General features: G+C 34.6%; 1 protein-coding gene across 1 annotated transcript in view; it reads right to left on the bottom strand.

The window, feature by feature from the left end:
- The window catches only part of LOC128992312 (homeobox protein SIX6-like), a 55397-nt gene extending 43974 nt beyond the window's left edge, over window positions 1-11423 (bottom strand). The window contains exon 1 of the mRNA XM_054415816.1: window positions 10531-11423. Coding sequence (XP_054271791.1) covers window positions 10531-11201 — 671 coding nt within the window. The 5' untranslated portion in view covers window positions 11202-11423. The remainder of the gene's footprint in view (window positions 1-10530) is intronic.
- Window positions 11424-13983: the final 2560 nt, after the last annotated feature.

The following is a 13983-nucleotide window of genomic DNA, read 5'->3' as shown; positions in this document are numbered from 1 at the left end:
TGGATTTCTTGGATTATAATACTTTTGTTTTACCGTACTGCAAAACCAACATTGTAATGCTTTGAAATATTGCGTAGCAATATCCAAGTATAATATTTATTGCTAGGGTGAGTGCTCAGACCTCAATGCGAGAGGTACCAATTCGATCCCCTACGTATCCACCAAACTTTAGGGGTCTGGACTAAAATTTGGGATTCTTTCACTGTCACAGTTACTAATAACAACAAAACATTGTCAGGTTTTTATGACGATATTTCAAAGCGTAAAACGATTTTTCATGGCCTGAGTCACAGATCTGAAGGAACGATTGCTACGATTTATAATTTGAAGGTTAGACCTCCTCAAGGTTTGAACGTAAACATCTATCTATATATTAATAGGCAAGCATGTTTCTTTAAAACCTTTTTTCTCAGCTCGTGTGCATCGTAGGGAAAATCTACGCATACCGTTGGAAAGCTATTTTCCTGTAGGTGTGCAGAATCCCTTTATAAATTTAAATAGGCTCAAAGATAAGCACAAAAAATGAGTTTAAAAATTTGAAAAAATTAACATGGATCTTATGCGTTGCTATGCTGGTTACGAAATAACAACGAAATATAAACAGAAAATCAAAACAAATGGAGGAAACTCCAATCACATGTTTTATTTACAGTGTGGGGTGAAAATAGATAAGTGAGTACATTACATATTTTTGGTCGAGTTTCGACCACTGGACGACCACTAGTTATAAATTAATAGACACGTCTTACAAACGTTGTCACTACAGTACATTTTCTACCTCTACCTACTGTATACTTCAAATTAAAACAAATGGGAAACCCAAAAACGAGAATATTTTAGCAACGGTTCCAATCCTTTACTTCTTCCCACAGTATCGTGGTGGGAACAGTTCTTATCTTCAAAATACAAACACTGAACACCGCTGAAAGTAAGAGTGAATCTACTTCTAGAAAGTTGTCGCTTTAAATAACCTGTGTTGGGGTAGTTGCATGGGCTAACCCTTGTAACACATAGGCCTTAGTAATACAGTAGTCTGTGTGGGAAAATAGTCTAGCTTTTCATATGGATTGTTGTGATTTTTTCGCGATATTTTACATCATTTGACATTTGTTTCCATGTGACACATTAGTAATACGTCTGCTGATTACCTTGGGAAAGGTAACACAAAGAAGTACTTAAATCTGGGTTTAAAGAAAATGTCTTCTTTTGATATCGAATGAAAATAAAAAATGTTCAACAAGAGGTTGTAGCTCTATTTTAGTTCAAAATTTAGTTATTAAAATAATAATTCTAGAACGAAACTCTTTTGTACCTGAACTCGTCGTCCTCTTTCACGAAGTCCTGTTACAGATCGGTGACCACCTAGTATTCGTGTCGGTGACGACCAACAGACATGTATTGTTCATCTCATATGCATCGTCTTTTAAACACCCTAAAGCACTCACTTTTATTAAACAGCTAGAAATAGCATCAGTGTTCATTTACCGCACCTCTTTTAAGAACAAAAGTAAATACTGTAATAATATAAGTAAACAAAAATATAAACAAACAACTAATGTCTATTGCATTGGCCAGCTGTTGTTCTCTAAATCGAATAACGCATGTAAGGCGTAGCCCTTTGGAAATCGGCCTCTGGGGCAGAGCCCTAAGATAATTCGTTCATACCAATACATTTTGGCAAATCTACACACTCTAAGCTTCATTTTGATCATACGCCTACATTTTTATTTGGTAAACGGCCTTTACCGTTTACATAAAATTTGATTGTATCACTTTCATAATCCTTATATATAACACGTGAAGGCCATGATTTCTACGAAACACTACTCCACAGAGAAGTAATATAAACACAATAATAATTTATATTACTTCTCTGTGACTACTTCTCCTTTAATAATGGATGGGTTTTTACAAACGATGTGTCAAAATTAAGTATTTTTTTGTGTAAACACCCCCTTTCACCAATTCCTGTAATAAAAGTCCTCGGGCTTCGCCCCACAGGCCATCAAAATCCCAATGTATTTCTTATGAAGAAAAGATTTTGTTTACGTAAACAGACGAATTTTTTGTGTTAATTACAGCTGTTCATAGTAAACACATGATACACACAACAGCTTTCGTATTCAGAGTGAGTTTTGATAACTGGAGTGGATTGATTGATTACATAGATTTCCCATCCTTATGGAACAGCTGAAGCCAATTTTATTGTTAGTTCTGTACGGTTTTCTGTAGAGGTCGTGTTTTGTTTACAATTTGTTTCCCGTTATTACAGCCATTTAAAACCTCGTTTAACCAAATAATACGGTCTAATCATAAACAATAACTTGTCCCTTAGTTATATAACCAAACAGTAAAGCACAAATCAAGAAATTAACCCTAAAATAATAGAAACAAAGTTTCGTCGACACTAGCGCCTTTGTGTCACGTACATGAACTAGACACGAAAAACGTGCTTCAAAATTTACAATGGGATGAGAAGTCTACTATGATTACATCATCTTTGAATTGGCTCTTTTAAGTAATCGGAAATTGCGACTGTTATTAGTTTTGAACGCCTGTCCCATGTAATACTTTGCAATTGCTCGAATTAGAGCAACAGATGCACTAGTATAATAGATTCTTCGTAATTTTTCAACTATCCAAACCAAATAATCAGCTAATAATTAATTGCCAGTAATAAGGACACAACTCATTTCAGCCAACCTAAAAAAATTCCTCCACACCATTAAACATAATTACTAATAAATTGATCATGTTTCTGTCCCGTAGGTGTAGTGTATTTTCTTTGTATATTAACTATAGTTTTTCCTTTAACATTAAAAATGCACTCTAAAATAGGAGAGGAACAGATTAAATCCACAAGAGCACACTAAAGTGTAACCGGAGTACACACATAAAATTAGGATTCAGATTTTCACAAAGTGTACTTGCAGTATACAAATTCCATGTCATACTTTAGTACACTGATATAAAAATCGCAGTCGCTATTTCAATGAGAATTATAAAGATCATTCTTAACAAGGTCCAGCTTGACACTAACACCCATATCATTACGTAATGATAGAAAATCTCCTCAATGACTCGAATCAAACCTCACTTGCAAAGACACACTTGAAAACTCGATATTCGAGTAATCGATCGAGTCAATAACTCGACGTTCGAGTACTCGGTAATCGACTATTGGACAGTCATCAAATCAGGGGAAATCAACCTGTCAGTAGACGACTGGTAAATAAGCGGCAATAGTTGGTAAAAGTGATTGTTGAAACAGCTGTTGTAATGTGGTAACGTTGACAGCCTGTAATCACATCTTGCAACTCAGCTGATATATTTATTTGGATCGTTATGGCGTTATTTAGAAATTGGGAAAATTTCTAAAGCAAAATATTGTTGCTCTTTTATTCATGTTTTGTTTACAATTTGTTTCTTGTTATTTCAGTTATAAAACTTAGTTTGATCGAATAATATGATTCAGTCATGAACAATAACTTGTACTCTATATATAATCAAACAGCAAAGCAAAAATCGCGAAATTAACCATAAAATAAAAGAAACTACATGTCGTCGACACTAGCGATCTGTGTCACCGGACATGAACTAGACACGAAAAACGAGCTTCAAATCTTACAATGGGAAGAGAAGTCGACTGGTGTCTATGGTTAAAATGTAAATTTATGGTTAAATCCAATGAAAACTAACACTGTAAATGTTACTCCTTAATCCAAAGTTGCTAATTATAAAAATACAATAATTATAGATATCGACGATATTTTAGAAAACAAACTTATAAACCAATTACTGTAACGAAACTTCGTATATTGTACAACACCTGTTATTTTTCAGCCAGCTGCAAATGTTTATTTACAAATATTCCAAATCGTCTTGTTTATTTAGTTTGTTAGTTTAAGTATTGATTTTTAAAATTTAAATTGTGAAAACCTATTTATCATGGAAGGCAACAAAATTGAGGAGAGTGCAAGTACTGGGAGTTGGGATCTAACGTCGTACTCCTCCGAAGACCTGGACCGCCTGGACGGCCTCAAGAAGGCGATGGTGAGGAAGCGGAAGGGCCTGGGGAAGCAGAGGCAGTCGACGGATGGGGAGGTCTGGCAGTACTCCAGGTCCAGGATCACACAGGGGAAGAAGAGGGTGAAATGGGCAGACCTGGAGAGCCAAGTATTGCTTCAGAAGACGACTCTGTCCTAACTGCGTTGGTAAAACTAACACGTTCTAAATTATAGTTTGGTGTATTGATTTTGTATTGGATCTTAAAATATATTATTTCGTCAGACTGTTTAGATTGTGGTTATTGTCTACACCCGGGCATATTCGATAAAACGGTTTTAGGGTATAATGGGCCAAATGCTTGACGTTATTATCCTGGATTTGTGTATGATACTAAACTTTCGTTATGCTCATGCGACTTTTTCGGGGATTAGCGATGGTTCTTTTAAAGGCATGAAAGGTCTAGAATTAATTTAATTTCCACCTAAGAGGGTTATAAACCTAAACTCGTTTCAAATACAAAGATCGACAAAATTACTACAGGACACTATTGTGTAGCCTATGCCATGTACAAGTGTTCTGTTAAATAATTTAACGTACCGTATACAAACTTATTTTTAATAAGCGAGACAGCTTTATCAAACATTATCACAGTTTTCGTCCTCAAAAGCCACAAAAACACACGAACTCGTAACCAGAATCGCAATAAGAACATTGATGCATTCTTTAAATCCTCCAAATGAGCAGAGAGACATCCACTGAGTGCATTATGTCTTCGATAAAATTACATTTTTTTCAACAAGATCACAACTACATAAAAAACGTAAATAAAAGACATCAATCTTTAGCTTAAGCCCTACTAATACTGTATGTTTTAAGCCAGATAAAATGAATTTGAGATGTGTTGAACAAAGCCATCTTCCCACGAAACTTATTTACCCATTGATTATTTACTGATTGATATTTACCAGTGAATCACGCCCAACTATCACTACCAATGTCTACCAAGGTCTTATCAATGACTTATCAGACAAACAGGGCGCGAGTTGTGCGAGTCAAATGTCCATACAATTGCCGTTACTTGTACCGTAAAAAAAATTCTAAAATACACAACACTGATAGGACAACGTATACATTTTGGAAATAGATACATTTTTCTACATTTATGGCAAGGTTTTGAAATGTTTGAGAAATTTCATATTAATGAATTTTTTTATGATTTTTCACTTGTCTTCTTAAAAATGCTCCCCAGTCACCAATACTAGTTACACACTTCATTGGAATTCTAGGTTGCCTACCTATTGATTTTATTATGTTGCTAAATATAATATTTTTCCTTATATCGTTTCCACATGAAAATTGTAGTACAACTTTAGCCTTTTCCATATGGACCAAAATCTGATTAAGTTATTTCATCTAGCCTAACTTCATACAAAACAGGATTTTGGAATAATTATACAATTTATGCTATTTTATCAGAAACAATCGTTTAAGTGTTTTAAAAACCCCTGTGCAGGCAGTGATGGGCTTAAGCAACAAAATAAGCGAGTTTATATATTTAGAATAATGTAATACAAGACTAAAAAAATGTTGCATTCATATTATAAAACATTATTATTCGCAACCATACGATTCATAGAAATCTTGAGCTGAACTTAACGTTGAAATTTGGAAACGAACAAATTTCTAGAAGTTAATTTGATATAATAGTCTATTCAAGAAACTCATTATTAATTTAAATGGTTATTATAGGGCATACTCTACTGCATATTTTATGTTATTAGTGTGTTTTGTCAGAGTGTTGTGCTGTGATAAGTAAAGAGTTGCATGTTTTAGAAGTTAGATTAATTCAAATGCAACTTTTACTTCAGCTTTTCTGATCAGATTTTTTAATCTTACCTTACACTACATTTCATATTTAGGTTAGAAATTGATTTTTTCTATTTAGTGCATTAATACCTAAATTATTAAACAATAATTGATCAATAGCACTCTAAAACAATAATAATACAATAGATAACACAGAAATTAATTATTTAGTTTACACAAATGACTGCTGATTATGTTTTTACGCTTTAGAAAGTAAGAACTATCATAGACTAACCAACACAAGGTAACTAAGGGAGTATGTTTTATCTATGGAACTATACAGTCTACATTTTGACTGATGAGTTGCTGAGGTTCGACGTTTTGATAAACAGAAGCGGGTGTTAAGATAAGCAACACTCTAGCATTCGTCTGTTCTTATCACTGGACATGTGTATTATCACTCACACCTATGTAACTTGTCAGGTATAATGTCCTACATCGCTACATCCGCTTAATGGCTGGTACAATGGTGGGTAAAGTTTCAACAATGATATGTCTACGTTTAACAACGGCGCTCGCGTACCGGAGACGCCTAAGTTGTTTTTTCTAATTTTTTCCTGTTGAAAAAGTAAAATGTATAGTATAATTTCACAGTAAAGAGGCTAAAATAATTCATGGCTAAATGATTCTGTTATTTTTAGTCAAGATTTGTGTCTACAATTAAGTTTATGAATGTTCTTTTAAGCATCGATAAAAATAAATTAGGTTATAAACGGAATCAAACTATGGAACACAAACAGTAAAAGTAGCTGAACGAATTTAAAAGGTTGCTTTGATCACATTTAAAATAGGATATTTTTGTCAGCTAGGATATTTGTCAGCTAGGCTATTTGTCAGCTGTTACATTTGATTTCATTTGTATTTGTTTGATTACCTTTTTCCTTAGATGATTCTCATTATCATTGACGTTTACATTACGATTAAAATATTACGCCAGTTTTTGCCTCACAGTTTAATGCAAGTGCACAAGAGAGTTTCATTGAAATAAGCATAAGTACGATTGAGAATTTCCTGTATTACGAAAAAGTAATGTTTTTAAGGTAGATTTCGAGTCCCACCATTGATTATATGCCTACTGTAGGTATATAAAGTCAATGGTTTCACGTATTCTTAATTGCACCGTTGCGAGGCCCAGGCAGAACAACTAGTAAGTGAAAATGTTATACGACTTAATCGAATTTTTACACTTTGATGCGCTTCCAATAGAAAATAGTACACATATGCGAGTTCAATATATAATTTGTTACAAACTTAATTTAGAGAAAAACTAAAAAGTTTATCCACATGTTTTTAAAGGGTAACTTTGTAAAATATACATTACATAACTCATAATAAGAAAGCGCAGCAAAACCCAAACTGTAGACTTTATATAAGATTTTCTTTTAGACCTATCAAATCTAAAATTACCCAACATTATTTACTTGTTGACTGTCCAGCCTACTTATCATATGTCTCGAATACAATTTATCTGACAGAGTAACTTCAAACATTTACTTGTCAAACAGAACAGTTCCAGTGGGTTATTCCTGTTCGGTCTGGACTGTCCGAATCTTCCGTCTGGCAGATTTGCTGGAAACCCCGGGTATTTCTGGCGGGGAACCCCTTCAATCAATCCGTAACCCGTACAGTAGTGACAATATAATCCATCTGGTCATAATCCCTTGCCCATTCAAATAAAATAATTAAAACACTCAGTCAGTTTTTGTATACTATTAAATTTTTTTAGTTTGTAGGTTATTTATTTATTTGTATTTACAGTCTACGTTCACTTCTGGCTTTTTTAATTAGGTAGGTTATACACCTAATGTGTATACATACATTTTACGGTGCATTAATATTCGTTACACATTTTGTAAAACAATATTTTTTTTTTAATATGTTTTGTAAGTAATACTTAGTTTGTAAGGACACTATCTCAACCCTCATACATTTCCATGATAATAAGCTGGATTGTGACATTTGCAAAAAAAATAAGAAAAATTACCAAAATTTTCGAAGACAAAAAAATCATAACAAATTGTTTAAGGTTGTTAAATATCCAAAATTGGACGTACTTCATAAAAATTCATGACCCTATTATAATCGTATTTTTAATAGATTGATGTTTTCGTTGAGTATCACAACGCTAATAAGAAAATAGTATCAAAATACACGCTACAGCAACAGCAATGCATGTCACTGAACAGAAAACTCATCAAGCTTTCCGGAGTAAAAATGGAATTGCGGAAACGACCACACACGTGTTTCTTACATTTCATTTACATCTATCATCCATAAAGGTTTGGCTCTTGAGGTTTAGGCCAAGAAGAAAATCAATTTTATGTTAAATGTTTAAACGGCTTTAAGAGTAAAATATTAATTTATATGTACTTAAGAAAGTTGTTGACGAATATTTTACAATCGCATAAATTGTAAGATGTGCTATGTTTTCCAAATGGGCATATCTCTCATCAGACACCACAGAAAACATTTGTAGGATGTAGATTACAAAAACGACAATAATAATAATGTTTAGTTATATTATGTGTGTAATCAAGCTAAAACATCAAGCAGGGCCTATATAGAACTAACTGTGATATTATTAACCGTGAAATTATCTATCAATTTGTAGAAAAAATGCCAGGCATCGATACAATCTAATATTGTTCTTTTAACTAGGCCTAGGTGATAATAATGACGCGTTTTTAATAAAAATATAGAGAAAAGTTTATACAACCAATTATATTTTATTTATTATTATTATATTTTATTATATTATATTTATTTTTATTATATTTTATTATATTGATAACAATTATATTTTACAATCAATTATGTTTATACAAACACGGAAATATAGGCTATGTTTAGGCCTACCCGACCGTCTCTTTCTAAACTGCATGGTTGGTATAAATTTTACAATTTATTTAAATCTTTGTAAACAGAATCATGCCCGAATTTAAATAATATAAGGTTAATTATTTTTATATTTTTTCTAGCATAGATTTTGTTATTGTTTTGTTCTTAAATAGAACTTTAGTTTGCCACTTAATTTTTGCATGGATTTCATCTTTTAACCTGTAAATTTTAAAATTATATTCCAATTATAGTGGTTTTATAGTACTTCTTAGCAAGCCAACTTCGTAGTTTCTATTGTTTTTTTATTGTTTCTACTTTGTAGAAGTTTCGACAATATGCCGTCTTAAAATTGTATATATTCCATTGTGTGAGGTGTGCCTGTATAAAATGTTGTAAAGTATAATCTACAAAAGTATAAGAAGCTCAATAGATATAATTTAATTCCTAGCGGTGCGCGCAACTCACACTACGCGGCATTCAGCTCACTGATAGTGTAGCTGTAGCTAACTCACTGAACGACTATATTGCATAAAACGCATGGTTTCCTAATACGTAATAATGCAATTACATATCATTGTCAACTTATTAATCAACATGAAATGCAAGCTTTAAATCTGTGAATTGAAATAAATTGATATACACCTAAAAGCAAATTTAAAAGCAAATACAGCTGTATTCATTGCTAAAAGTGAGGAACGATATTGAAACACAGCTGATGTTTCAGAACAATGATTGGATCCAAATTGTTAAAGTTCACACTTTATTAGTATTACTAACCTTTCTTTATGATAAATGGCGTGTTACTTACAGAAAAGACATTCAAAAAGCAACAGTTATTGTCTGCTTATAAATCTGTGTTAAAACATTTATTTGGTTTTATATTTGTTGGATAATTCTTTTGGTTCTATTTAGATGTTAGTACCGTTAAACTCTTTACCCGCGATTGTTTGGATCATAAATTACTGGATAAAATAAAATTTCCTACTATCAATTTATTAAGAAAAGAAAAAAATTTGTTCAGACTATAACAATATTTATAAACTGATTTACCTCTTGGCTATTGCCCCGGATTTACCTGCCATATTTAGGAAAACTCAACTTTTGACTGATTGTTCATAAAATTTTATCTTAAATGTAGTTTTGTTTATATTTGCAAATTAGTAAAGTAGAGGACATCCCGGAGGTAAATTAATTCGAGAAACCCGCTTGACAGGTTGAATGTTTGATAGTTTTTATCTCATTACTTTATTTAATTCATCCTCAACAAAAACGCGTACCTAGGCGAAGGCGAGTCATGCTATAGTAATATTACGGATATGTGGTTTTGATAAATCAATATTGCAATACGTACACCATAGTATATATCATCTATGCAATCATTAGCCTATATATGCATGGTCTTCGATTTAACGTATGCGTATATTTCTTATATGTGTTTAATTTTGGTCTTATCACCAATCACTCTTTGGTCTAATCACTCTTTTAAACATGCAGTGATGACCTGTTTCCAATGCGGTTGGTTCTAAATTTGTATACGTTGCAAACTTACAGCCTAACATGATCAAAAGTGTATGTAAATGCCTCATGTTAACACCAAATTTAATATCATTCCCGTATGTATAAACGATTAATATGTAAAGCTACGATTTATGGCAAAGGATTTGATAAACCTTCACTAATTGCGTAGCTTTAACATTTACCTCTTATCATGATCAAAGATTAGTCAACAATCTGTTATTGACATGTGTAGCCGAACTTCTGCGAGTTGCCTCGTGCACGTCACCTTATCACTACAACACTTGCAGTATCACAACTGACCTGTTCTTGGCGGCGGCCGCTCTGTCGCGTTGTCTCCTGTTCTTGAACCAGTTGCCGACCTGGGTCGGGGTCAGACCCGTCGCCTGGGCCAGCTCCCGCTTCTTGGTCGGGTTGGGGTACGGGTCCTGCAGGTACCACTCTCTCAGCAGACTTCTCGTCCTCTCCTTGAAACAATGTGTCTTCTGCTCTCCGTCCCATATGGTCCTGGGCAGCGGGAACTTCTTCCTCACCCTGTACTTGTCCACGGGCCCCAGCGGCCTCCCGCGCAGCTTCTCGGCCTCCGAGTAGTGCGCCTCGAGCCACATCGCCTGCAGCTTGCCGTGACTGTCCTTGGTAAACTTGTGATGCTCCAGGATGGAGTACATCTCGCGGTAGTTGCCACTGTGGAACGACACGATCGCGCGGGCCCGAAGGACGGCTTCGTTTTTGTTGAGCTCCGCGACGTTCGGGTGAGCCACCGGCAGACTCCAGAGGAACCTAGCCAACCTCTCGATGTCTCCGGACTCCTCCAGGGTCTCGCACACGGCGGCCACCTGGGACACGGTGAAGTTGAGGGTCGGCAACGCGAACATGGGGCTGGGGACCACGGGGGACACCAGGGGACCGCGCGGCGGCGGCGGTAGCGGGTGCGAGGTGGCAGTGCCTAGTCCCAACGCCATGGTGGGCGGCATTCACGAGCTCCTCGCGACACGAAGGATCATTTCAGACTGGCCGTGTCGTAGCGCGAGGTAGCCGGCTCGATCGCCGGTCTCCGCTGATTGGCCGGGCGCCCCACTGTTGCCATGACGACCCGCCCCGTCGACCAATCAGCGCTCGGCAGCGCTCGGTTTCAACGGGAAAGCGACCCGCTATGGATCCGTGACTGAGATTCCAGAGGGCGCAAACAACAACACTCCGCCCACCCCCCCCCCTAGACTCCAGGCTCTCCTGTTATTACTTACTTGTAAATCACGATTGTACCTGGAATATAACAAATTGCCACTGCACAAAGGACTTTGTTCTTTCCGCGTCGTTTTTGCAAACATTCGCAGAGTTTCGATTGATCTTTGACTCTGGGGTGCTCTGCCATGCGACATACGTTGTGAGCTAGTTTTCTTTACAACTTAGCATCATATCTAGTTTTCTTTTCTTGAACTTGCAAACTCATTGTTGCATGTACTTTACTAATTACGGCAATAAAAAGTGTCTGATTTCTGAGCTATACATATGCTACTGGGCTTAACTTTTATTTATACATGTTCATTATGTTAACAGTATACGAAAATAGTCCTTAACTTATACAGTCAATGTGAGACCTTATTTGCTTACTTCTATAATGGTAGGAGAAATTGCTGAGGGCGATTTGCATTTCAAGCCTCTTAATAAATAACGTCAATCAGCCATTGTTAACCTAGTAGCTAAACAAAAATGATTTATTTTTGTTACCATGGATATTGAAAATTGCATTTACCTATTAATTCAATCAATGCACGCAGTACAGTAATTTAAACGAAAGCTAGTTTAGTAAATATACTTATATTAAGGTAACTTCTTGGTATAAACAAGTGGATCTGTCATCTCCTAAGAAGATTGTTCAACCCGGAAGACATGGGATCCAAAAAAACACCGAAACTTAACCTCTCAAGACTCAAAAAAGTATAACAGATTGTCACGTCACGTCAAATGTGTGGATATACACGGCTACGTTGTACTATTAACTATTTGATGGAGTAAGTAGGCCTACACGTCTATGGAGTGTTAATATAAGAGCAATAGCCTACATATAAATAGAATGTAATTTTTTAATTAATGCTAATAGGACTAAATCTAAAGCAATATAATTCGCTCGAAATGTATACAGTAATTTGTAGTTTTAAAAACAAACTTGGCACACAACATCAACAGAAGGAAGTAAAATCTTATGAAGCAATACATTTTTTTGAGACTTTGAAGTTGGACGACAAAGATATCAATTTGGTAAATTTGATGCGTAATAATAACGTAATCTATTTGATTAGTAAATCAATAAGGTCGTAATACTATGTGTTGGGCATCACCCTACACTAGATCCAAACATCTACAGTATAACCTATAGAAAACAAAACAAGGATAGGCTAGATTTAGACGATAAGTTGTTCCTGGATATTTGATAAGTCTCTCCATTATGATTATGTTGATGAAATTAAATCAAATATTTTGTTATCCAATTTGTAAACTCAAATCTCTCTGGAATTTGAAATTTGGATTACTTTACCACGTCGTATTGTCATCAGATTTCATGTTAAATATTATCTATTTTTTTAAATTGAGAGAACATTTCCGAAGTTTGCATTATACAATTAATTTATGTTTGTTCTAAGTTATTGCCAAAGGATATCTCATTGAGACATAAGAGGTCGACTAATGTGTGTGATATGTTTACTTCCGAATCTTTCATATTACCATAGATATTACCTTCAGTTGTAATATGTTATGATTTGTCTCAGATTTAATGCAGGAGTGGGATTGGACTAGAGACTAGAGGAGACAGTATACAAGTACGGTATATTATGTTATTTTCTCTAAATTATCATTATTATTACTTTTAAGCCGTTCCTCGACCCGGGCGAGTCGAGTCACAGCTTCGCAGAGAAAGGTATACTTACAGTTGGATAGCGTTACAAAAAACAAAAACAATTACTCTCATATGGATGTATTAATTCACTTACATCCCTGCGAGAGGCAAATGCAATTATTTACATTTTATATATTTTAGTAAAAAAAAACATCCTATGAGTTTAATAAATATAATAGTAAAAAGTTAAGTAGCTTTTAAAATTTATATAAACGATAGCAGAAGTTTAATTAAATTGAATATCCTGTATAAAACAGAGCTCTCGCAATGCAAAATATTGCTTTGTTTACATTGGGCCTGCAATGAGTTCAGGAGTTTACCACCAGATGGCATTGGGGTATATCTCTGGCGGCCAGTTAAGAAATTAGCTACCCTTCAAATTTACGATCTAAAGAGTGATGTGGTCAATAAAGAATTCAATAAATTTAACTAGTTTATAACTAACAGAAACGTAGATATATACATGAAATATTTTTTTTTATTTCATGTTTGTGTACGTCATGAGAGTTTATATGAATATTCACACCACATCAGGATCGATGGAAGTATTGAAAACTTGACTAATGGTGTAAATTTGAGAGCAACACATTTCTGAGCTGAACCTTAAGTGAGTTACAACTTCAATTCTCACTTTCACTGCAGGTAATACAAACATAATTATTGTGTTAAATAAGTTTACATGCACAATACTTTCAAAAGTCAAATTTTGTTTACTTCAATTTACTTTAAATTTACTTTTAAAATTCATAACCATTCATACGTAGCCTAAAGATGCAATGTTGACTGTTATCACAGGCAATATACCATTGGACTATGCCATAATAGTCTGTGATGTTATATATTTACAGCATTCATATTAA

The sequence above is a fragment of the Macrosteles quadrilineatus genome, unplaced genomic scaffold, assembly GCF_028750875.1.
Source record: "Macrosteles quadrilineatus isolate MER2022 unplaced genomic scaffold, UCM_ALF_1.0 Scaffold_4__1_contigs__length_99947679, whole genome shotgun sequence".
Classification (NCBI taxonomy): domain Eukaryota; kingdom Metazoa; phylum Arthropoda; class Insecta; order Hemiptera; family Cicadellidae; genus Macrosteles; species Macrosteles quadrilineatus.
Note: the sequence above shows the minus strand (reverse complement) of the source record. Positions and strands in the feature narration are given on the sequence as shown.